Here is a 24,143-nt window from a genome sequence, read left to right as displayed (position 1 = left end):
TGACAATAAAGAGATGTTTCATTCTCATCTCTCTTGCCCTGGGATGGGTCAGATGCCTGGTACCACCTTGGGGAACTTGGCAGGGAGAAAGCTAAGCCTGGTCCCAGGCTGCCAAGCAAGCAGCTCTCACCCAAGGAAGCCACCTGTTGTCACCATTGTGCATCCATAGGGTCAGTTTTGTATGGAAAGGTGTTTTGTGCACCTTAAGGAAGGTGTAATGCTGGCTGTGCTCCCTGGCAGTCTTCCCATCCCAGCCTAACATGGAGATGGGTTTCTCAGGGACAATGAGGCAGTATTGCTGGACCATGTGAACTGAACCATTGGAGCCCAGGTGGATTAAAGCACTTCAACCCTCCTGCAGCAGAGGAGGACACTAACCACCAGAGAGATGTTTTGGAGCCCAGCATTGGCTTTGGCTAATCACACCTGTTTGAATCCCTTTGGGAACTGAGCATAGGTTGGAGCTCCAAAGTCTCAGAGAGCACCGGGCTGGCTTAAAATTTTCCTTTCTATTGCCCTTTACACTCAGTGAAATGGGGAGGTCACTTAGCAGTGTGTGTCATTAATACCCAAATATTTTTGGAGTCAGGAAAATCTCTGAGGAAAATGAATCAGCGAAGCCATGGTGATAGACTTTGCTTTTTACCAAGTCAGCTGGACATGTGCAGCCTCTTTTTTGTTTTTGGGTGGTGCTTGCAGTTGTATTTCACTTGAACATAAAGAAATGCAGCTCTATGTAGTTCACTGGCATTTGGAACAAGATTCAGTTAAACAGAAATATAAGAGATTTAGGGGTTTTGTAAATTTCATTAAATTAAAACACAACATGATGAATAAAAGTGGAATAGAAAAATATTAATATATATTTGCTTAGATATTTGTCAAAAAGGTTAATTTGTTCAATCTGTTAAGATTTTAATTTAACCTTCATGTATGCCCTTAAAATGAAAGTTATCTTCAGGTTTTCATAGCAGTGGCAATCCATAGCAGCATTATCTAAACTATTTGGCACTTTGTAGGCCTCAGCTGCTTATCTCCCTTCGCCTAACATTCCTCAGGCTCCCATGAGAGTGAGAGCAAGATATCTAGTGTCTTTACCCTGTGCTATCCCACTGAAATCCAAAAGTCAAGGGAAATCAAAACTTCTCCATTTCTTCTTTCTATGCTTTTGGAGCACAGGCAGTTCCGCACCAACATGCGGAAAAACTTTTTCCCAGTGAGGGTGACAGAGCCCTGGGACAGGCTGCCCAGGGAGGTGGTGGAGTCTCCTTCTCTGGAGATATTCAAGACCCATCTGGACGCCTATCTGAGTGATATGTCCTAGGGAGCTGCTTTGGCAGGGGGGTTGGACCCGATGATCTCTCAAGGTCCCTTCCAATCCCTAGAATTCTATGATTCTGATTCCTTTTGTACCAGCCTCTTCCAAACTGAGAGCTGGGGTCTGGCAGAGGTTCATGACCTTTACCTCCTTTCTTCCCAAGACAACCCTTAAAACTCACAGCACCCGTGGCTTCTAGGCAGAGTCCTCTCGAGTCCTCTTGTGGGTATAATTCACCATCACTACACATGCCAGAACTACACTAGCTCCCAACTGAATTTACTTAGGAGAGTGAGGAAAATTCAGCTAAGGAGCAAACTTTGTCCCCTGTTTCAGCAAAAATCATTTATTTCAGAAATGTCTGGGTTTGCGGACGTCTGGGGTTGGGTTTTTTTTTTTGTTGTTGGTTTGGTTTTTAATATTTGAGTTTCTATTTGAATTAAGGAATTGTTGTGGGTGGTTTTAAATAAAAGCTATGGGGTTGGGAGTCTCTGCCAAAGCCTTCCCATGCAGCCCCTCCTATTGCTAAAAATCACATCATGTGGTCTTTCCTCTCATTGCTCATCAAATTTCAGCTGACAGCATCATACCCTGTTGGTCTATTTAGAATCTATTAGCAATGAAAGGAAAGAAATATTCAAGCAGAATGTGGCTCCTACAAAGCTTTATAGGAGGGCAAAGGACTGAACTGAGTGGAAACAGAGTTGGCTGAAATAGTAAACCAATATTTGAAAGTCTGTAGTCTACTGATTACCTGAACTATATGAGGAACATCAGGGCGCCTGCTGCCACTGAGAAAGAGTAGCTACAGCAGACTGAAACTTCTCACAAGCTCTGGCAGCTTCTATCAAGCTTGACCAGTTATTCCAAGTGAAAAGGTACTTTGGGCTTTGTTTCTAGCTGAATTCTGATCAGGGAGGGTTGAGTGCTCTTTCTGCCTTGCACCTACTAGGTACAGGCTGTCCCTGCAGTCCCAAGCACAGATGGAGCAGTGTGGCCAGCAGTGTGCACAGCAGGGATCAGGCACTGAGTGTTTACCCTGAAGGTATTGCTAAGATTACCTGAAGGTATTGATAAGATCAACATCATTGTTAAAGCCTCCCAAGCCTTCTCTTCTCCAGGGTGGAAGTCTCAGCCCTCTCAGTCTTTCCTCATACAAGAGATAGTCCAATCCTTTCATCATCTTCAGGGCCCTTTTCTGGACTCTCATTTGTATGTCCGCGTCTGTCATGTTCTGGGGAGTCCAGAACTAGAACTCCAGATATGGTCTCACCACTGTTGAGAATCCTCCTCTCCATAAAATATGCACAACATTCCATACATTAAGGTCAAAACCGAAAGAATAATGCAATAGCAGTCAAATGCTGCCTTTGCAACTCTAAGTACAGATTGAGAGAAAGAGAGCATGAAGTTATTAGGCCATTTCAGATACCAGCCACTTCTTCAGTCACAAGCACACCTATGATGAATCTTTTCTCTTAAAGCCATGCTGTCATTTTCCTACTGGCTGCACTTTAATCTTCTGTTTCAGGAGTATCCACCATTTTAAAGGGGTTGTGTTTGTGCCTTTTCTACACCTACATGGACCTAGAGGGTCCCATCTGAAGTCAGGGGATATTCTGCTAAAAAAACTATTCCTTTGAAAAGCCTAGGGAGGAGAAAACTGTAGTTATGTTTATTTCTAGTCTTCTGTCACTGTCTTCAGGGCCGCTGTAGTTCAGGGAGTTCTGCCAGGTTTCTTCCAGCCCTTTGCGGCACCTTTAAAGGTTGGTTTCTTCTGGCTGAACTCGCTTGACACCATCACCTTTTTTGCCCTGTGAAATGTGTCTTTCATGCTAGTGGCACCATTCCAGTGTCAAATAACATTCGAGTAGTTTCTGGTTCTGGTCTTGTAAATATTTGCAGGAAGAGCAGCTATTTCAGGCTTAATTAATCACTTTGAGACTTATTGTCTGTTATTACCCTTGCAGGCAGGCCCTCCCACTGATGCCCTATAACATGAATATATTAGGGGCTGTTTACAGTCACCTGCAAATAATGTAAAGAGTTAATTATAGTGGAGACACACCTCTTTTGACTTGCATTGAAATTATGCTGGATCTGACACAACAGGTGCCTTATGTAAGTGAATGCTGGTGTGGTGGTTTGACCCTGGCTGGAGGCCAGACGCCCACCAAAGCCACTGTATCACTCCCCTTTTCAGCTGGACTGGAGAGAAAATATATATTGTCAAGATAAGGACAGGGAGAGATCATTCCACAAGCAGTGTCATGGGCAAAACGGACTCAATGCAGAATAAAGGAAAGAAAACTCTCATTTATTACACTGCACTGCTCATTCAGGGAAACAAGAGTCAGATAATGAGAGGTGCGGGCAGATCTTAAATCATCTCCCCCCATCCCCTCCCTTCTTAGCAGACTTCACTTTAGTCATGATTTCTCCCCCTTCCTCCCCCCCAGGGTGTCACAGGGAGAGGTGGGGATGTGGGTTTCAGTCAGTTCCTCATGAGATGTTCTTTTTCTTGGGGGGGAGGAGACAGGGAGGGCATTCCTCACACTCTTTCCCGGCTGTACCATGGGGTCCCACCCATGGAAGACATGTCCTTCATGAAGCTTTCCAATGTGAGTCCTTTCCCACGAGGCTTCAGCTCTTTACCAGCTGCCCCAGCGTGGGTCGCTATGGGTACGGTCATAAATCATAGAATCATAGAATCATAGAAATGGGTTTGAAGGGACCCCAAGGATCACAGAGCTCCAACCCCTCTGCCACAGGCAGGGCCACCAACCTCCAGGCCTGGATCTACACAAGGTTGTCCAGGGCCCCATCCAACCTGGCCTTGAACACCTCCAGGGATGGGGCATCCACCACCTCTCTGGGCAGCCTGTTCCAGCACCTCACCACTCTCTCTGTAAAAAACTTCCCCCTTATATCCAATCAAAACCTTCCTTCCTTTAGCTTTAATCCATTCCCCCTTGTCCTGTCATTATCTACCCTTTTAAAAAGTTGATTCCCCTCCTGTTTGTATGTTCCCTTCAGGTACTGGAAGGCTGCAATTTGGTCCCCCCACAGCCTTCTCTTCTTTAGGTTGAACAAGCCCAGCTTACTCAGCCTCTCTTCATAGGGGAGGTGCTACAGACCTCTAATCATCTTTGTGTCCCTCCTCTGAACCCTCTCCAACAGTTCTACATCTTTCTTGTATTGTGTGCCCCAGATCTGGACACAGTACTCCAGATGGGGCCTCACGAGGGCAGAGTAGAGAGGGACAATCACCTCCCTGTCCCTGCTGGCCACCCCTCTTCTGATGCTTCATAGAATGTCTCTCAATCTCTCAGGGCCAGACTGCTCCAGCCTGGTCCCCCACAGAGTCACAAGTACCCCAGCAAACCAGCTCTAGCCTGGGGTCTTTCCACAGGCTGCAGGTGGGATCTCTGCTCCCCATTATCCTCCATGGGCTGCTGGGGGATAACCTCCTCCATCATGGTCTTCTCCATGGGCTGCAGGGCCATCTTTCTCTCAGGCTCCTGGAGCACCTTCTCTCCTCCCTTCTTCACTGACCTTGGTGTCTGCACAGTTTCTTACATCTCCTCACTCACAAATAATTGGCCCAAATAACACAGGCTTCCTTCAGAAGTATCCATCTGGGTTTATTCTGGTAAATTGTGTTATATTGCAGACTGCAGATTTTCCTTATGAACCTTTTAAATTCCAGTGGCCTCCTGCCGTTTAGAAATATGAATGCATGAGACATTTTCTTTGTTGCTTCCATTCCCTTCAGAAGAGTAAACCTGTACTTCTTCATTAAAAAACAAATGTCATGTCTACTCTACCAGAATGTATGGAAAATTCCTATTGTAATATAATCTAAAACAATGATCTTCCCATACATTTTAAACTCGTAATAGAGTGACTGGTTGCTTCCTTGCTACAGAAGTCTGTAGAATAACTTTTTTGAAATTGTTGCCATTTAATTCTGTTAAATGTAAAGATGTATTTCTATGATGCCATTGCTCTACTTGCTACTGGACACAGTCATCCTTCATTACAGGCGGGGGAAACATAGTGGCAAAGGATCAGGAAAAGGCTGAGGTACTTAATGCCTTCTTTGCCTCAGTCTTTAATAGTAAGACCAGTTGTTCTTGGGGTACCCAGCCCCCTGAGCTCAAAGGCAAGGACGGGGAGCAGAATGAAGTCCACATAATCCAAGGGGAAATGATTAGTCAGCAGCTACACCACTTATACACACACAAGTCCATGTCTATGGAGCCAGATAGGATTCACCCAAAGGTATAGAGGGAGCTGGTGGAAGTGCTCATCGAGCCACTCAGCATCGTTTATTGTCAGTTCTGGCTAACTGGAGAGGTCCCAATCGACTAGAAGTTAGCAAATGTGACACCCAGCTACAAAAAGGGCTTGAAGGAGGATCTGGGGAACTACAGGCCTGTCAGTCTGACCTCAGAGCCAGTAAAAGTTATGGGGCAGATTATCTTGAGTCCGTCAGACGGAACACATAGAATAACCAGGTGATCAGGCCCAGTCAGCACGGGTTTATGAAAGGCAGGTTCTGCTTGACCAACCTGGTCTCCTTCTGTGACAAGGAAAGCCACTTAGTGGATGAGGGAAAGGCTGTGAATATTGTCTACCTGGATTTTAGTAAAGCCTTTGACACCATTTCCCACAGCATCCTCCTGGAGAAACTGGCTGCTCATGGCTTGGACAGGCCTTTGCTGGGTAAATACTGGCTGGATGGCTGGGCCCAAAGGCTTGTGGTGAATGGAGTTAAATCCAGTTGGTAGCCAGTCACAAGTCATGTTCCTCGGGGCTCAGTACTGGGGACAGTTCTCTTTAATGTGTTTATCAATAATCTGGACAAGGCACCCTCAGTAAGTTTGACGAGACAAGAAGTTGGGTGAGAGTGTTGATCTGCTTGAGCGTAGGAAGGCTCTGCAGAGGGTTCTGGACAGCCTGGAATGATGGGCCAAGGCCAATTGCATGAGGTCTAACAAGTCCAAGTGCTGGGTCCTGCACTTAGGTCACAACTACTTCAGGCTTGGGGAAGAGTGGCTGGAAAGCCGCCCAGCTGAAAAGGACCTTGGGGTGTTGGTTGACAGCTGGCTGAACATGAGCCAGCAATGTGCTCAGGTCAACAGCATCCTGGCTTGTATCAGAAATAGTGTGGCCAGCAGGGCTAGGGAAGAGGTTGTCCCACTCTACTTGGCACTGGTGAGGCTGCATCTCAAGTATTGAACTTCAGGCATCCAGTTTTTTGGCCCCGTACTGTTGAGGGGCTGGAGCATGTCCAAGGAAGGGCAAAAAAAGCTGGTGAAGGGTCTGGAGAACAGGTCTTACAGGAGTGGCTGCGGAACTGAGGTTGTTTAGCCTAGAGAAAAAGAGGATGAGGGAAGACCTTATCACTCTCTACAGTTACTAGAAAGGAGGCTGTAGCTGGGTGGAGTTGGTCTCTTCTCCCAAGTATCAAGTGATAGGACAAGAAGAAATGGCCTCAAGTTGTGCCAGGGGAGGTTTAGATTAGTTAGTAAGAAAAAATTCTTCACCAAAAGGGTTATCAGGAATTGAAACAGGCTGCCCAGGGAATTGGTTGAGTCTCCACCTCAGGAGGTATTGAAAAGCCATGTAGATGTGATGCTTAAGGATATGGTTTAGCAGTGGACTTGGCAGTGCTAGGTTAATGGTTGGACTCAGTGGTCTTTCCCACCTAAGCAATTTTATGATTCTATGATAGCTCTTCATCCAAATGGCAGTGGAAGGCAATAATGACTTGTATCAGAAAGATTTAATGTAGGAGTAGGAGTGGCAACCTTGGAGGCTTGAGCCCCCAGTCACACTCCTTCCACCAATCTAACAACTCTGTGATCTGATACCATATTCTCACACACTCATATGCTTGCTGCAGACGTGCTCAGGATGCTAAGCCTGAAACATGAGTTCAGAAAAGCATTAACCTGTCCACATGGACTGCACCACAGCTTTCGCTTCTACTGGATTGGTAGTTAAGTGGCTTATTTACAGGAAGCTACAACTAAATTAGTCCCTAAAATAGCAGGGTTGGACTTGTGTGTATGTGGCTAAATCATTTGGGTAAAGATAAGATCAGGACTGAGCTATAGCCTGGTGATAGGTCCTGGCTAAGCACAGGAGAGGGATGCTTTTGGTGTAACTCATGCCCTCAGAGGCTGGCACATTTGAGTAGCTACTGTAAAAAAGCTCAACACTGTACAAGCTAGACACGTGCCACTCAGCTAAAATTAATTTCTGTGAGACCTTATTTGGTTACTGGCCCAGTGTAAAGGCGGTAAGTTCCCAGTTCTGTTTGATAATAGTAGTCCTGACCAGGGCCTCACAAAACTCATCAGCAGAGATAAAACGTTAAGGGCATGAAAGTCTACCAATGCCTACAACTCTCACTTCAAATTAAGCCTCTGAATAAGAGCTTTGGTGCCTTGAGGCCAAGTGCCCAACATTTTACACGATGGCCTCTAAAGGAATTACATATGTTTCATATTTCAGACAGATGTCGGATAACACGCTAATTAAAGTACATGAGTAGTCTGAGATCAGTCTTAGTGAGGTTATTTACATTTTTAAATATGAGCAAGGGTTAAGTCACACTCCCAGCTGGAATCCCCGTGTGAAGTCATGTTGCTATATTATCATCACATCCTGCTGTGTCAGGACTTTAAGCTGTACTGTTGTCTATTTAGTCATCCTGCATGGCAGGTTTAAGTCTACTCTGCAGACCTGCCTTGTACACCGCTATATAAATGTACGTTATTTCATGCCAATACCCTAACATTGTCATCAGAAACTCATGAGCACCAAGGTGGTTTTTAAACTTCCTTTCTTTTGCAGACCTGAAAGGAAGTGTGACCAGCCTATGTGCGAAGAGCACGAAGATGAGAGAATTAATATCTATTGTTTGAACTGTGAAATGCCCACCTGCTCCTTGTGCAAAGTCTTTGGCGCCCACAAAGACTGTCAAGTTGCTCCTCTCACAAACGTTTACCAGCAACAGAAGGTAAATATCTTTTCGTGTCTTATGGTCCAGCTGGCAGGAGCATCAACAGGGAAGTATTCTCATGGGCTTCCAGTGAGTTTCCAAAGGAGCCTGGGTGTGCCTTTGCCATTCCTGTGTGTGAGTGAAAAACTCAGATCTGAAGGAACTGTGAAGAAACACAGGGAAATAAATTTATGAGAAATCACACAGAAAGATATTACAGTGTCCCAATTTTTGTTAGCACAGTGAGTAAACATTTTAGGCAGTGATTTGATGTGATGTTGAGGATATCTTTTTTGATGTTTCGAGGTGCTTTTAGATCAGAAAAAAACCAGTGGGATTTCCAGTACATGAGCTGGAAAGAGAAGAGACCATTACAAATCAAATAGTTATCTATCGGGCACTTTTGCCTTTAAGCATCCCATTTTTCAGAAAATTCAAGTGAAAAACTTCCTCCTGCAAGTGAATGCAGGAATATTCAATAGCAGCACAGGATGTACCTAATATCCTCTGCCCTTGCTGTCACCAGTAAAAGACTTGTTTATTTTTAATACAGTATTAATTTAAAACCTGACTCACTGGGTTATCCTCCTGAGATAAACAGCTCATTTTTCTGGAGGGTCCCAGGGGGGCAAGCAATCAGACAGGCCAAGTTTGCATTCCCAGCCTCCAACTTTGTCACTCAGATGCTTGTGTGGGGAAACTACAAATGAGAAGTTGCTTTAGGAAAGTAGTTACAAACATCCATTTCAATCTAAAAAGGAGGGATAAAGAGGAAAAGTTTCTTGGACCAATTCCATGCCCCTGATCACTCCTTTTGCATGGAGACTTGCAAGCAGTGGTTTCCTTCCCAGCATGCCTGCAGAACGAGACTGTTGTGCCCAAGACTAGAGGTGTAACCTGGAGAGTGCAGGATGTATGCTTCAAAAGATTCTTTACAAAGCTGTGAAGGCCACGGACACAGGTGCCTCTGTCACTACAGCAGTGTTCCAAGGGCTCCTCACCCTCCCCAGCACCCTCCCCAAGTTCCCTAGGGACAGGTTTCTCTGTCTTTCATCTTCTAAGGGCGCCTCACAGTCATCCCCCTCCCCACACGCAGGTTATTTCTTTCGTCCCTCATGCCAATGACTCAGCCTCCACCTGCTCATCTCCCTTTTCTCCCTTCCCCTCTCACCACAGCCCCAGTCCCACTGCCTTCCATCCAGGGGCTCTGTAATGTGCTAGTTCCTCCAGGCCCATGGGCCACATCTTCTCCTCTTTGGGGCCAAGAGCTACAGTCCTCAGGGAAATACCACAGTGGCATGGCTAGGCCCAGAACATTGAAAAAAACCTCACAAAACAAAACTTCAAAGGAGAAAATCTATTGTCTCAACAAACCCAAAGGGAATACTTGGAGGCTGTAGAAACATAGAGCTTTGGGAAAAAAGCATTTAGAAGAGCCTCCTGGAAGAAAGTGCTTCCTCCTTTCCAAACTGCAGCTTCTTCTCCATGAGACGTTTCAAACTGTCAATATTTTCATAGTGTTTTGGGAGAGAAAACAAATGTCAAAGTACTACTGGGTAACTTGTGGGCAGGTAGAGGTCCAATGTTCCTCAGTTCTTGTGGAAGAAGAGCTAATACTCTGGTATGGGTCATTCATGTCTCACTCCCCACTGTTAGATATGCCACCCTGAAGCAGGACAGGGTTTAACCTCTCCCACTTGCTTTCCCCTTCCTGCCTAGTCCGAGCTGAGTGATGGCATTGCAGTCCTGGTGGGGAGCAATGACAGAGTGCAAGGGATAGTCACACAGCTGGAGGAGACCTGCAAGACACTCGAGGTAGGTACCACACCTCATAACACAGTTATTTCTGTGTGGAGTTGTGTCTTTTAAACTGCTGGTAATGATCATTCTTTAACAGACCTCACTTGCTCCAAATGCCTTCCCACATCATTTTGCTAAACTAGTACCTGTGGCTTTGTATAGTATCAGCTGTACTGCCTCAAGGAAAGGATACATCCTGCTCAGCACCCTGCCTCTGATATGGTCATGTGGTTGAGGACAAGGAGTAAGGATAATCCACTATCAGCACATCTTGTTCAGCATTTTTAGCTGTGTCAGGTATCGCTGACGTTAAAAGCAGATCCAACAAAAGACCATCAACTCCCAGCTCATTTAATATCTAAGATCAAGTTATAAAGCTGTGAAAGATCGATACTAGTCTAAGATCTGACTGCTCCTGTGCATGGAGCCCTAGGCTCAACCACAGGGTAGCCACAACAGAGCTCCCAGGTATGCCAGTGAGCTCTGTATTTGGTTGCTTTGCCTCCTGTGCAGAAGCAGTTAGTTAATATACATATGTTGCCCTTTTAGGAGTCTTATTTTGTTGCTCGTGGGAGGGAAGAGTTTGGGTTCTTACTGTGAGTTTGGATTTTCAGGTAAAGGTCTTACTCTGACAGAGCTGGAATTAGTTTTGTGTCATTCAATACCAGAGGTGGCTTTCATTTCCTCCAAGCGGTTTGCACCAGCAAAGCAAATACAAATATCAGCTCTGACCAACTTGAGCATCACAGAGCAATAGGCTGAAGGAGCTCATATGAATAGATTTTATGATCAGAGTTTGATGAAGCATCTAGTAAAGGAGTTGCATCTCTCTCAGCCCAATTAGAATTATATTGACCCTTCAAAGCTGAAACAGAAAAGAGAAAGGGCAGAGAAAAAAGAGGTTAATCCAAGATGTGTAGACTCTAATTAGTAAGAAAAATTGATTCCCCAGCCTACACACACAATCACCCAGGGCTCCTTTTCCTCTTTTCCTCAGAGCAAGGAAGAACAGAAAAAGTCCAAGTTTGGTTCAAAGGACATAAAACCATTCACCCAAGTAAATGAGAGAACGTGTTAGCAGCAGTCAGAACTTTGTAGTCAGGAAGCCTTCACATTGCAAGGACAAAATTGGCTGCTATCAGGACTTTGCAGACAGAAACAAGCCTTTCAAGTACGTTAACTGCAGAAATTTGAATGATACAAAAGCAAAAGCTTATACTCATTTAAGTTGAACTGGCTGAACCAGGAACAAAACTTCAAACGTCTAGTCTGAAGTATGGAGAAAACACTGTGCTAAAAATACCTTAATAAATACAACAGTTTCTGAAACTAGCTTCTTCAGAGTCATCCACTCTGTTTCGAGTCTAACCTTTAAACTCGAAGCCCAGAGAAAGTGCAGCCATTTTACCTTTAGATCTTTTAACAGGCTTTTCACCTTTAAAGTCAAAGATTGCAGAAAATAGATCTTAGAGCTTACCTTGGCACTTCCATGTTACATTTCAAGCAAATCACATTTCCTACCATACAAGAGCTTTGTCTGAATTGACATCAGTTTGTCCTTGAAGATGAAAAGCTCCAGCTGGAGCTGAGAAATGTGCACACATGGAAACAGCGCTTGCAACCCAGGGTTGTCTCTTCTCTCTGCTTAACACTTTGCAGCCAACAATAAATATCCGCTCTAGCAGGGAATACGTGATCGTTTTCCTTTTAGCTGGAGTAAGCAATAGCCTGCAGTTCTAAATTTAACTATTGCTCCTTTCCAAGCCTAAAATCCTGAAAAACAAACAAACAAACAAAAATTAATACTTGTGTAGCTTTTACGTGATGGAAAGGTAGAGCAAATTCACCTATTATACTGAAAATAAAAAGAGGGTATATAAAATGCTAAACACTGGAAAGCAATAATAAGTCATTAAGTATTGTTTAGCCCTGTAAAGAATATGAGTCAAATAATGAAGGAAAAATTACAATGTCTCTTTCAAAGGCTAATGGTGTCAGGCAATCAATACAGATACTTCAGAACAAGCAGTGCAACCCATGCTCAGTGGCAAGGGCTCCTTTCTTTTTGCTGTAGCCATGCTTTAAACAACAAAAAGGCTGAGGACTTTTTAGAATGGAAAGTCATGCACTTGTTAACCTTTTTCATTAGGCAGAGTCTGAGTAGGGCAATTCCATCAGGCAGGGACTTCCTACGGGAACATTTTATACAGAAAGAGAATATCTCAGAAATATTTCAGCATTTGCAGTTAGGAACCTGTTTGGCACTCTCACTCCTGAGGTTCACAGTCCTGTAATGTCTGCTGGCAGAAAATATGCTAGATTAGATTTGAGAGACAGGAAAGGATTTCTCAGGGCACCCTGCTGTCTCTCTGTTGCTCTTCCTCCCCTAATGCTTGTCCTGTGTCAAATGGCAAAGATAGCACACACCTGTCTTGAAATTAAGGTTGTTTTACAAGTGATGTGAGTGATGTTGCAGATGAGGTCATTGTAGACTAAACCGAAGAGGGGTGTGGAGCAAACAGAAGTGCAGGAAACGCTGGGAAGAAAGCTAGCAGAGGATAGAAAGAGGAGGTTATTTGAGGTCTGATCATAGAATGACACCCAAGAAGGATAACTCACTTGGTTTGAAAACTTCCTTATCCCCACCTTATAATTCACTGATCAGGAATTTCTGGGAAGTGGCAAGGATGTGCCTGCCACCACTCTCCCATTAGCACCCCGGCTTCAGTTCCCCCAAAGAGCTTTAAAGCAGGAGTGCTGGTTTAGTGTAGTTTCCCTCATTGGGAAGCAGAGGTGGACACTTGGGTCAATGCAACAAGGTCTGTATTCACTCCTTAACACAGACAATGATTCTGGCCATACATCCACCTTCAAAAGGCTCTCTCCTCGGAACGATACAGAGCAGAATGTCACCACCCATAGCAAAGAGCTAGGGCTGGAAGTCAAGAAAAAAGTGGGATTGTCTCTAGCACAGTGCTATGAATAATCAGGCTTAACACTTCCAAAAGTACTGTGGGACTGTTAATAATCCTGTGCTGCCAGGATCTCAGCATTATGCCTCAAGGGACAAAGATGAGGAATTGATTTAACCTCAGTTCCTAGGAAAGAGATTTAAATAATCACTACCATCCGCAACCAGATATAACCACAATAAGGTTATGCCCATCTGTGTGCCCCGGGGCACAGAGATGACTCAAATACTTCTATTTGGTAGACCTCAGACATTATAGATAACCTGTCTCAAATTTCCTTCTCTTAAATCATCCCTTGCAAGTGCAGCGTGTTCTTGTTAGAGAGCTCTCAATGAAGCATCAAGCATCATCAAACCCATCCTCCTTACTCAGTGAAGTAAGTTATGTGGTCTGGTTGGAAGGACAATAAAAGTGTCTCAAAAAATGATATGAAAATCAGTGCCTGAAGATAGGGTTGGAACCTGATTCTTCTTTCTTGTCTTTGTGCTTTTGTCACACACCATTTTCTTTGTGGTACCTCTACCTCATTTAGTGCACAGTAAATGGAATATAATGGACACCTATTGTCAAAATATAGTCTAAGAGAGCATATGTGAAAATCAAGCCCAGCCAGGATAGTTCCAGGTTCTCTGGAAGAAAAAAAAAATTTAAAAAATTTTAGAAATTTGCCAGAGCTGATTTGATATGATTCTCCAGGCTGAGACAGTTGGGGTTGTTCAGACCTGTAGAAGAGAAGGCTCTGGACAGATCTTATAGTCGCCTTCCAGTAGCTGAAGGGGGCCTACAAGAAATCTGGGAGGGACTTTTTAGAAGGGCATGTAGTGATAGGATGAGGGGGAATGGTTTTAAATTGGAAGGGGGGTAGATTTAGTTTGGATATTGGGAAAAAATTCTTCCCTGTGAGGGCGATGAGGCGCTGGCACAGGCCGCCCCCTCCCTGGAGGTGTACAAGCCCAGGTTGGATGGGGCCTTGATCAGCCTGGTCTAGTGAGAGGTGTCCTTGCCCATGGCAGGGGGGTTGGAGCTTGATGATCTTTAACATCCGTTCCAACTCAAAGCATTCTATGATTCCATGATCTCCTTTAAAAACATTCTGTTTGTGCAAATGAACCCAGCTGCTAACGTGGGGTTTTTTTTTCACTTTTTCTGCCGGCTTTCGTGTATGACTACAGACATCATAAGTACCTTTCACATTTTTTTAGCATGCTGACAAGTTATACAATAACCTGTTTGGGGGCTTTCAGTGGTTTGAAACCCAGAGTTTCAGAACAGTTTAAAAACTTTTGTTCCAATAGCTTGGACTTTGAAAATTATAAAAGTCTCTGGGGTCATTCAGAATCCTTTTCACTGTTCAGAAAGAGGAATTTCTTTGATGAAAATGCTTCCAAGTAACTGTAAAAATAGAAACTCTTTTAAGAACATAACATGTTTAACATAAACCAAATTATTCACAGGAATGCTGCAGACGACAGAAAGAGCAGCTGTGTGAAAAATTTGATTATCTCTATTCTGTACTGGAAGAAAGAAAAAATGAGATGACACAAATAATCACTAGAACCCAAGAGGAGAAACTGGAACACGTCCGCTCCCTGATGAAGAAGTATGCGGATCATTTGGAAGCTGTCTCAAAGCTGGTCGAATCAGGAATCCAGTTCATGGAAGAACCAGAAATGGCTGTGTTTTTGCAGGTATAAAGTCAATAAATAGAGATAGACAAAGAATGATGGGTTTATCAAAATACTGTTTAAGCATTTCTCATTTTTAGGCACATTCAGAGTTTGGTCATCTCTGAGCGAACATTTATACAAACTCATTTTTTAAATGCTTGCATCAACACAGATAAATGAATAGTCTTCTTGTGAATAGCATGTAAACCAAGAATGTGAGTATTTGCTACTTGCACCAAAATACACTATCCCATGTGTGAATTTCTGGTCCCCTAAGAAGAAACAGGAATTTTAACATTTTGCAAACTATCTTTATTGTCCCCTTGCTATAATATATGTGTATATGAACTTACCTGAGTTCTAGGTTTTATTTACATATTGTCAGAGCTATTAAGTTTCCAAGAATTAAGTAAGTAATTTTTTATGCCTTCACTTCATATTTTTTTCCTTCAGGAGAGCTGATTAGGAAACCACTGGTGTAAAATTTCTGTCCTGCAAGTTTACAATTCCTCTATATTAAAGGCTCGAAGGTTGATTTCTACCAAAAATAAACCCAAACAAAAAACCAAATAGAAAACCAACCAACCAACAAAAAACTAAACACTTATTTGCAAAGAATTGCCTTTAAAGAGTATAATAAACTTTCCAGACAAAATGTTTTGGCTCCAGAAGTATGCCCTTATGGACAGTCAAAGGTCTAGTTGCTGTGACTAAAGATGGTGACAGAACAATTGCTTTTCACCATAAACACACACACACAAAAGAGAAAAAATATTTCAATTTTAATTTTTGTAGAAATGATATGTATTTCGCGTTTTAATTTAAAAATTTTCAGTGAACTAAAAGGTTTACTCAGCTGTATATTAATTACCATCCAAATTTGATCTCATTCATAGATCTCATGGTGGCCACTTATAAGATCCATGTTAGTGTGTTTAGAAGCAGCCAGTGTAAGAATTAGATCTCAGTGTATAAAATCTCTGAAAAAATGGAACCATTTAAGAAATTGGTTATTTCCTTTTTGTTTTCACAGAATGCCAAAACATTGCTACAAAAGTAAGTATTCAAACTCGAGACTCTTGATCTTATAATGAATTACAAATTACAAATTTTATCTGCAAATCTAAATGCCAATAACCAATGTCTCCGGTTTAGAATTACTGAAGCATCCAAAGGATTTCAAATGGAAAAAATAGAGGATGGGTATGAAAATATGAATCAATTCACAGTGAACCTCAGTAGAGAGGAAAAGATAATACGAGAAATTGATTTTGACAGAGGTATGTCATTTATTTCACCTAAATTGCTTTCTTAAATTGCAGCTGTATGTAATTTACATGATGATACCAAGTAGGAAAACTTGAATGAGATATTTCTTTCCATCCCAATACGTAACTAGACAATTTTGTATCAATTATATTCAAAAGCAGAACTCCATCACAGTTAAAAAAAATGTCACATAACCTGTTGCAACCATTAATCTTACCTTTTAAGTGGCCTCAACACTTTCCTAAGACCATGATCTTTATTGACTCCTTATGTGAAGGACCACGAAATTCAGCTTTTGTCTCAGTTTGTAAAGTCCTATTTTTCCCTAAAACACGGCATGACTGGATGGCCTGTCTGCTCTAGAAAATCGTTAAAGAAATAGAATGTTTACTACTAAAAGAAGTACTTAACGTAAGATTTTTTTAAACTCATTTATTATACTAATTGAGAAATGTAACAGACATAATTGAAACTCAACATCAGAGAGTTGTGGAGAGAGGTAAAAATTGTCATCATTCTTCATGCATTTAACACCTTGTGCCATGCCATGTGTCATGGCATCATGACTGATCATGCTTAGTATGTCTGTACAATAGTGCATAGCTGTAACTCTATGTTGACCAAAGCAGCCTGCAATCTAGGCTCACATGTGCTTTATCTCACAGCATAAGCCACAAGGAATCAAGGGAAAGAAATGCTTCAAATCAGCAGACCTCTCCTCTCAAAAAGCAGCAGAAATAATCTGAACATCTCAAGTTTTCTCACTAGTGCTGGATTCAGCTCATACATTTACATTTACCTTTATCAGCCCAGTTAAGCCTCGTGTAGATACCACCCATTGCTACTCCCCTGCCACTACTTACACTGACTTTGGAGCTCATGGCTGCTCCCGGTGAGGGACCCTGCGTGCCTGCTGCACAGACCTTGGTCTGTCAGATGGCTTCCAAAGATTATCCATACTTGGCACAAGGTCTCATGTAGCAGGACAGCAGCTGTGGCCCCAGTCAGCAGCAGAGGAGCAGGTGCCATCTCACAAGGCCATGAACCTCCAGGGATTTGTCCAGGGAGGGATAGCCTTGTGCCCTGTTTGCCCCTGGGAATAGCTACAGCTGCCACATTCCTTCCCGTTCCTTCCACACAGGAGATCATGACCTCCAGGCACACACCCCCACCATGTGATGGGGGAATGTGACACCCACCCCCTGGGGACACGACATTAGTAAGGGCTTTGAGAATCCCAGTCCTGCATTTCAAACTCTTACTGCAGTCAGTGAAGTCCCATGCAGTCAGGGGACATGGAAGCAGAGGTTCAGCACTCTGCTTGTAGGAGTGAATTTCTCTGCAGAAACACTTCTCCATTATGAGGGTGTTACTTCATTTGCTGATCTACATTCCTTCTACATACTCAGGCAGAAACATAGCTGGTGCAAAATGTGCAGCCCATTTGGAGCTTGGGTTAATGCACCCATCTAGGTTTATTTCTCTGAAGTGTAGGATGGCTCTGAACAACATCCAACATTAGTGAGCATGAACAGTGTGATTATGTAAAAGAAAATGCATTGTTAGATGGCTCCCTCTGGAAATGAGCCAAGCCACAACTGCTGACCACAGGATGTGTCAGATGATGCAAATGCAACGCTTGACCAAGTTTGACAGTCTAGTTTTAGGTAGGTTGGTGTCCCAAACCTCCAGTAAAGTATTGCAAAGCAGTGACCTGGCAAAGATTTGTTATGACGACTTCAATGGTGTTTAAAACAAACACACAGATAAAATTGCAAGAGGGACTTTTTTCATGGCAGATTGTACCAGACCATGTATCCTTTCCCCAAAAAGTGCAGGGCTGTGCTGCACATCCCTCATGAAGATGACTGCATTGACAGGATTTTCTGTCCTTCTTCCAATGAATAGGGCCAGCTGAAGATTTTAAAAATTTTGTGTGATTGATGCGAAGTACCTGATGGCAGCTCCATGGCAGAGCCCAGTACAGGCTAGTGGGATGGACTCCTCACTGGTGCTCTCTTGCCAACCCATGTCCCCTGCCAGCATCAGTAGCTTGGCCATGCAACTGTGAATGGCATTTTAATTATAAAAAGGTGGTAACCATCTTCACATGATGTTCAGCCCTGTCTTTTTACCTGTGTCCTATTAGAGGAGGAGGAGGAAGAGGAAGAGGAGGAGACAGTGGAGGGTGAAGATTTGGATGAAGTCCACACAGAGTCATCAGGAGAGGAGGAGGAGGAACAGGTGGAGGAGGAAGGGGCTGAGAGACCATCACAACCCCCTCAGCAGGACCCCAAACCACAGAGCGCAGTGGGAGAGCCCCCAGCTGAACTGTCTGCGGCACCGCTGCCTGCTGCCTTGGCTGGTCAGGTAACTGTCCCTGTGTGCCATTTCCCTGTCAGCTATGCTGAATGTGCCCTTGTAGATCAAGAACACCCTCCCCTGTGTCTGTAGGCACCGTATGCCAGGAGCATAGGGAGTCAATGCACTGGAGAGCAAAACGGTTTATTGCGCATGTACACGTATACACAACTGTATCCTGTCCTCTCAACCTGCACATACGTTGCTTGATAGGCAAAAAATTACATTGCTAGACAAATTAAGATCTATATGGGATACATAAGATATAAACAGAAGATATTTGTTTTGGGAGCTGGTTTGGGAGCTAAGTACATTACAGTGGTTGTTCTGCTTGCTGTGATTTAACAAAGACTAACTGTTATAAAGGAAATGGTTGCTAAAACATTTATACTAAGATAATTTGGGTTTCCCTCTGGATTTAGGGAGCTTTCCACCACCGATTTTTAGATCCTACTCCTAATCCATTTTCTGTGAATGGCTTTTGCCACCTTCTGCTCTGGTCATCCTAGGGTCTGGTCATCGTCGTCTAGGTAGATGCAGGGAAATCATACGCCAAACAGAAGAGGCAACTACTTCTTACAACCTAGCAGCAAACTGATTCAGGGCATGAATAATTTAGGCCAGCACTTTTTCTTAAGGAATTCTATTAGAATAAAACAATAATTGCCTATTCGATTAGAATGAGGCAATAAAGACCTACATAAAAAGATTATACTTCATGTGCTACTTCAGCTGCCCTTAGATACAGTTTGCTAAGCAAATTCTCTTCTTGTACAACATACACAGTGAAGTTTGTGAGCAGGTAAAGGCTGCTGAGATATTTGAGGAGCGAAAACAAGAGAAGAATCTTTGATTATATGAGCTCCCCACGTAAATCAAGGGAAAATAAATACTGTAGATTCATTCTTACTTCGATTTTAAAACATACGTGAGTTTGCACCAGTTGTTTGAAGATGCTCTTAAATCAGGCTTTTCTGATTTAGCTAGTCTGTCTTTTGAAGATTTGCACTGACTTAACTAAACTTTTACAGCTTAACTGCAGTAGGATGTTATGCAAACAAGGACTGAACATAAGCAATTTGCTGACTAATATTACTTCTAAGGCTAAAATGGGAAAGGTAGGGCATGCTGCCCTAGCAATTGTGAAGTGCTGTTAGGAGTCGGTCAGATGTGGAGTCAGACATGGCAAGTGGGCACTGTGTTGTGTGGGATACCTGTGCTTCAGCTTTTGCCTTCTGGTGTAAGAAAGGTGAAGCAGAAAAGCTGTGATGATAGCAGGTACCATATGGGTGAGACCTGAGAGCTTGGTGCAAGTGAAGAGGTGTGGTTCAGACTGCTACTCCTCTTCCTGGCAAAGTGCAGCTGTGCTTGGCTTGTAGCATTAACAGCAAGGCTGGTGGGCAAATGTTTCTCTCCAGTGTCTTTGTATTCCCCTTATTCTGACTGCTCAGCAGACTCATGGGAAAACATCTTGTTCTTAATCCAAAATCCAAAAGACCATTCAGAGATACCTATGCCTGTTGCTCATGGCTGGTACTGGTTCAGGGGGTTCTTACGTGGAATTTCTTACATTTTTAGGACTGATGTGGGTGTTTATCTGAGTTAAGGAACCACTTCTTCATTCCTTTCTCATTCAGCATCCCCTTCTCAGCTAATTCTACTCTCCTGTTCTATTTCTTGGCTAGGTGTTGTTTTTCCTATGTCAGTGTTATTCAAACAACAGTTGCTTCTGCTTCATGTTTTCATTGTAATTCTTTTGGACTGTGTGTTAGGACAGATCTATTCCTTGCAGTGAGATATAGCAAACACAACATGCAGAGCAACGTGGCTATGGCAGGAGGGTAATGTGGTGCACTCTGCTTGTTCTTCTCTTTATCTGTCCTGATTAAGGATGAGGTTGTGACACCGGGTGGTTCTCAGCAGACCCCAGAGTCTGACACTCAAGTGCCGGCCACAGCAGAAACCGTCGACCCCTTGTTTTACCCTAGCTGGTACAAGGCTCAGTCACGGCAGCCAAGCAGTCCGAGCTCAACCCCCGTGAGCGGGCTGGGGAAAGTAGGGCCTCCTGTTTCTCTGGAAACAAATGCAAAGAAGGCAGAAGCCCCGGCAGCAGCGACAGCGGTCGAGGAGAGTGCGCCGGGGAGTGGTAAGGAAAGTAATGCCGCTGCAGCGACGTCCAAGGTCAGTGCAACGGGCGTCACCCCAGCGGGCTGTGGCGCACAGCAAGGCGGGAACGGCGCTTGCTGAGGGAAATGTGATGTGGTTTTCCTCTGCATGCTAAAGGATAAGAATCATCTCAGAAATATGGAAACAGCATAAATTGTCGTTTCAGCGAACCCACTGGATTTGCAGATGGTTTCAGTATGTGACAGGCTGACTTCTCAGCTTCAGAGTAGCATGCTGATGGTTGCTCGTGCTTAACTACTAGTCTGCTACCTCACTTGTGCAAGCTGTTGTCCAGGTTGCTCATGCACATGCTCAGGAGCTGTCGGAATCGCTGGCCATGACTCTGTGCAGTCAGATATTCGCATGCATTAGTAGCAGACAAATCCTCTGCATGAGATTATTCTCAGCACCTGTTGAAAGCCTGTGTACATCACACGCTGTCCTACGACCACTGGTAGAGCAGCTATGGCTTGGCTTTGGCTTCCGCAGCTCTGTGGCTGCACCTGGAGCCTACGGCTTGCCCTTGTGAACAGATACCTGGAGCCTTCTCGTGTGGTTTGCTGCCTCTCAGTTAGCAGTGTGGTTTCCTGGGTTGCAATCTGTTGCAGAGGGTTTCCTCCAAGGATACTTGGGGGACTTGACTAAAGGAAAGCATGAAGATAAATATCCCACTTGTGTGTTAGAGTACCAACAGCATTGTGAGGTGACAGAGACTTATGTCTTGGGTATGGGAGGGTGTTTTCCTTACAATTACAATGTTAGAGTTGGTGTAACCTGAATTTTAGTATTCCTTCTTCTGCATATGTGTACAAACTCCACGTGGATCAAAGATCCAAGGAGCTGAGCTGAGGGAGCTCTGTGTGAGGGATTTGCACACTACACCACCTCCTGCTCTAGTGCCTGGCTACCAGCCCATGAGCAGCACTCCCTAATTGAAACCATCCTGATTTGCAGGCTTAAGCCATATGTTTTAACAAATCAGTTACTGGTATGTGTGTGATGAGAAGAGAGAGAGTGAGTGTGTGTGAGTGAGTGTTGATTTGTGCTGTTTCCTTTAAAGTTGGAGTGAAACATTTAGTGTACGTGAAGCAGTCCAACTGTGATAAACTGTCACGTATGTGGTGGGCAAAAAGTTCAAAGGAGAAGGAATTCATACATATATAATAAAAGGACATTGGAGGCTTTAGTCAGTGACACTTGAATTTACTGGTGGAAGGGTTCTTGCTGGCTTCAGTGTTAACAAAAGCAACATTTGACCCCCCAAATCTCAGCACCTGTTTTTCAAGTCAGGATTTGATTTGAGAATATTTGAGTAAAATTCTTTTTTTAAAAAAGTATTGTGAAATTACCAAATCTGCTATGACCTTGTCTTCTAAAGTATATAACAAATGAGCTGGCAGAAGCAGATAAATTCACAATGAAATTAATTGCTGTTCTTTCTTTGTATAACTTCCATTAATGACTGACTGGGCAGCCAAACATCACTGTAGGCAGGCAAAATCCTTGCTGCTCATTCCCTGGGAGCTTGCGTGACTATGGTCTGCATCCCAGGATCCTAATTTACCAGCAAAAAGCAAAGGAGCAAAACTAAGGTTTGATATGGCCAACTGTCTGAAAAAACAGTGGCAGTGGTTTTCAGTCACACAAAAGCAGCAGTCTAAGTACCCAGCTCTCTTCATCATCAGGCACTGGGAATAAAAACAGGCACGTCAGAAAGATGTCAGTTCCCATTGGCATGTGAATTTGGGGTGCTGGGTTTTGATATTTTCCTGAATCAAGAGTGACCCTGACATTTTGGGAGGAGGAAGATGTTGAGAAGGAAGGAAGTGGTTCTGGGGATTGCAACTTGGTCTAGTAGAGGGTGTCCCTGCCTATGGCAGAGTGGTTGGAACTAGATGGTCTTTAAGGTCTCTTCCAACCCAGACCAGTCCGTGGCTCTATGGAGGGAGGCTGGAGCAGGGGATCCAGCTGAATGTGTAGTTTCCCCTGAGCTGAAGACAGAGGAAGGAGTAGGAAAGCCTGGGAAGCAGGCCAAGTCTACACAAAAAAACAGAGTGACCAAGGGTAAGGGTTAAGGGTAAGGGTAAGGCCATGAGATGACACCATGATCGGATTTACAGATATGAGCTGAAATGTGTCTGTGTCACAAGCAGAATGGCCTCTGTCATGTGGCAGGGATCATTTTTAAATATGTGAACTTCAACTTTGTTTTTTTCCTGCATGTGATTTTTACACGACCCACTCTGAAATGCTGTATTTGTTTTGGGGTTTTTTATCCCATCTGATGCTCCTGACACCACTGGTTTTGCTCCCTTCTTCCAATTAAAGGGTATCATGGAAAAGTGCTGCGAAAACAGAACTTTTCCATTGAATGTAGTGATATTAACTAGTTTGCATCATGACAACACTAGTGAAGTGCTCTTCTTATTTTCTCACAGGAGTTAGCATTCTGCATATCACTTTTGGCATTTCTTATCATACTACATCATCTTTGGAATCTGATTCAATACATGATTTGTACTTTCATGGGTAGGAAATATTTCATTTTACCATTAACTAACAGTTCAAACAGTGTCTCTGGTGATGTTCCTACATGATTTTCCAGGATTTTTTCCCCCTTTCTTCCCATCCAAAAACATCATGCTTGTTCACAATACAAGCTGCCTAAAACATTCCTTCCTCGCACCTTTGAAACGCCACCCTTCAGCTTACTCCTGCATGGTTAAACATTGCATCTCCCTGGTTCAAAATGTAGAGTGACATTTATTCCCTCAGATATATGGGCTTATATTTCAGTGGCTGTTCACATAGCCAGCAAGATGTGGGTTGACAGGAGATCTGAAGAGCCTCAAGGTTGTTCAGTACAATAAATAGGGGAGGAAGATCTGGAGAGTAATGGTTGTCATCAGAAGGGTAAACATCAAGAAGGAAAAAAAAGCACTGAATAATCCTGCTGCTGGGGCTCCCATCATGAGCACACCACTGGTGGTCTCTCAGGGATGTCCTGTGGGGGCCTCCAGGGAGCAAGGCCCTAGCCATCATGCCAAGCCATCAGCTCTCACCACCATGGAGAGGGTTCTCTCACACTTCAGCCCACACCACAAACCCCACATGTTGGAGACTCCTCTTCAGGTCCTTTTTCCGCCAAAAGGTATCCAAAGGCATCTCTCCCACATTCACAGTGAGCATGGAGTACCCAACATGGCCCTGAAATGCATCCCCATGTAGCTGGGAGTAACCCAACCGAAGACTCTGTGTGCTTTTAAGTACCCCAGCTTTAAAAACATTTTTCTATAGACAAAGACTTTTTTCCTTAGATCACTCTAATTAAGAGCTGCAACATCTACAAGACAGAGGACTAAGAACTTCACAACCTACTGAAGTTGTCCTGAATGCAAATATTGTAAAGTCAACCTTAACTATTCCATAACATCTCTTCTGGAGTAGTTCCATTTTGTTGGACACTGTCCATGATTTAGTTCTTGCAGCTCCAAATTCTGCCTTACCCTCTTTAGGTAAGACATGTATATTTCATTTCCAAAGTGACATGGCTGATCTGCACAGAATTCTCTGTT

At 43.6% G+C, this 24,143-nt stretch overlaps 1 protein-coding gene across 1 annotated transcript in view; it reads left to right on the top strand.

Annotated features, from left to right (window-relative positions):
• The window catches only part of TRIM55 (tripartite motif containing 55), a 39,611-nt gene that overhangs the window by 1,587 nt on the left and 13,881 nt on the right, over positions 1-24,143 (top strand). Inside the window, exons 3-9 of the mRNA XM_084280587.1 lie at positions 8,186-8,351; positions 10,053-10,148; positions 14,560-14,793; positions 15,806-15,828; positions 15,928-16,052; positions 18,191-18,411; positions 20,293-20,583. Coding sequence (XP_084136713.1) covers positions 8,186-8,351; positions 10,053-10,148; positions 14,560-14,793; positions 15,806-15,828; positions 15,928-16,052; positions 18,191-18,411; positions 20,293-20,583 — 1,156 coding nt within the window. The remainder of the gene's footprint in view (positions 1-8,185; positions 8,352-10,052; positions 10,149-14,559; positions 14,794-15,805; positions 15,829-15,927; positions 16,053-18,190; positions 18,412-20,292; positions 20,584-24,143) is intronic.

Source organism: Gallinula chloropus (assembly GCF_964237585.1).
Source record: "Gallinula chloropus genome assembly, chromosome: 2".
NCBI classification, from domain to species: domain Eukaryota; kingdom Metazoa; phylum Chordata; class Aves; order Gruiformes; family Rallidae; genus Gallinula; species Gallinula chloropus.
Note: the sequence above shows the minus strand (reverse complement) of the source record. Positions and strands in the feature narration are given on the sequence as shown.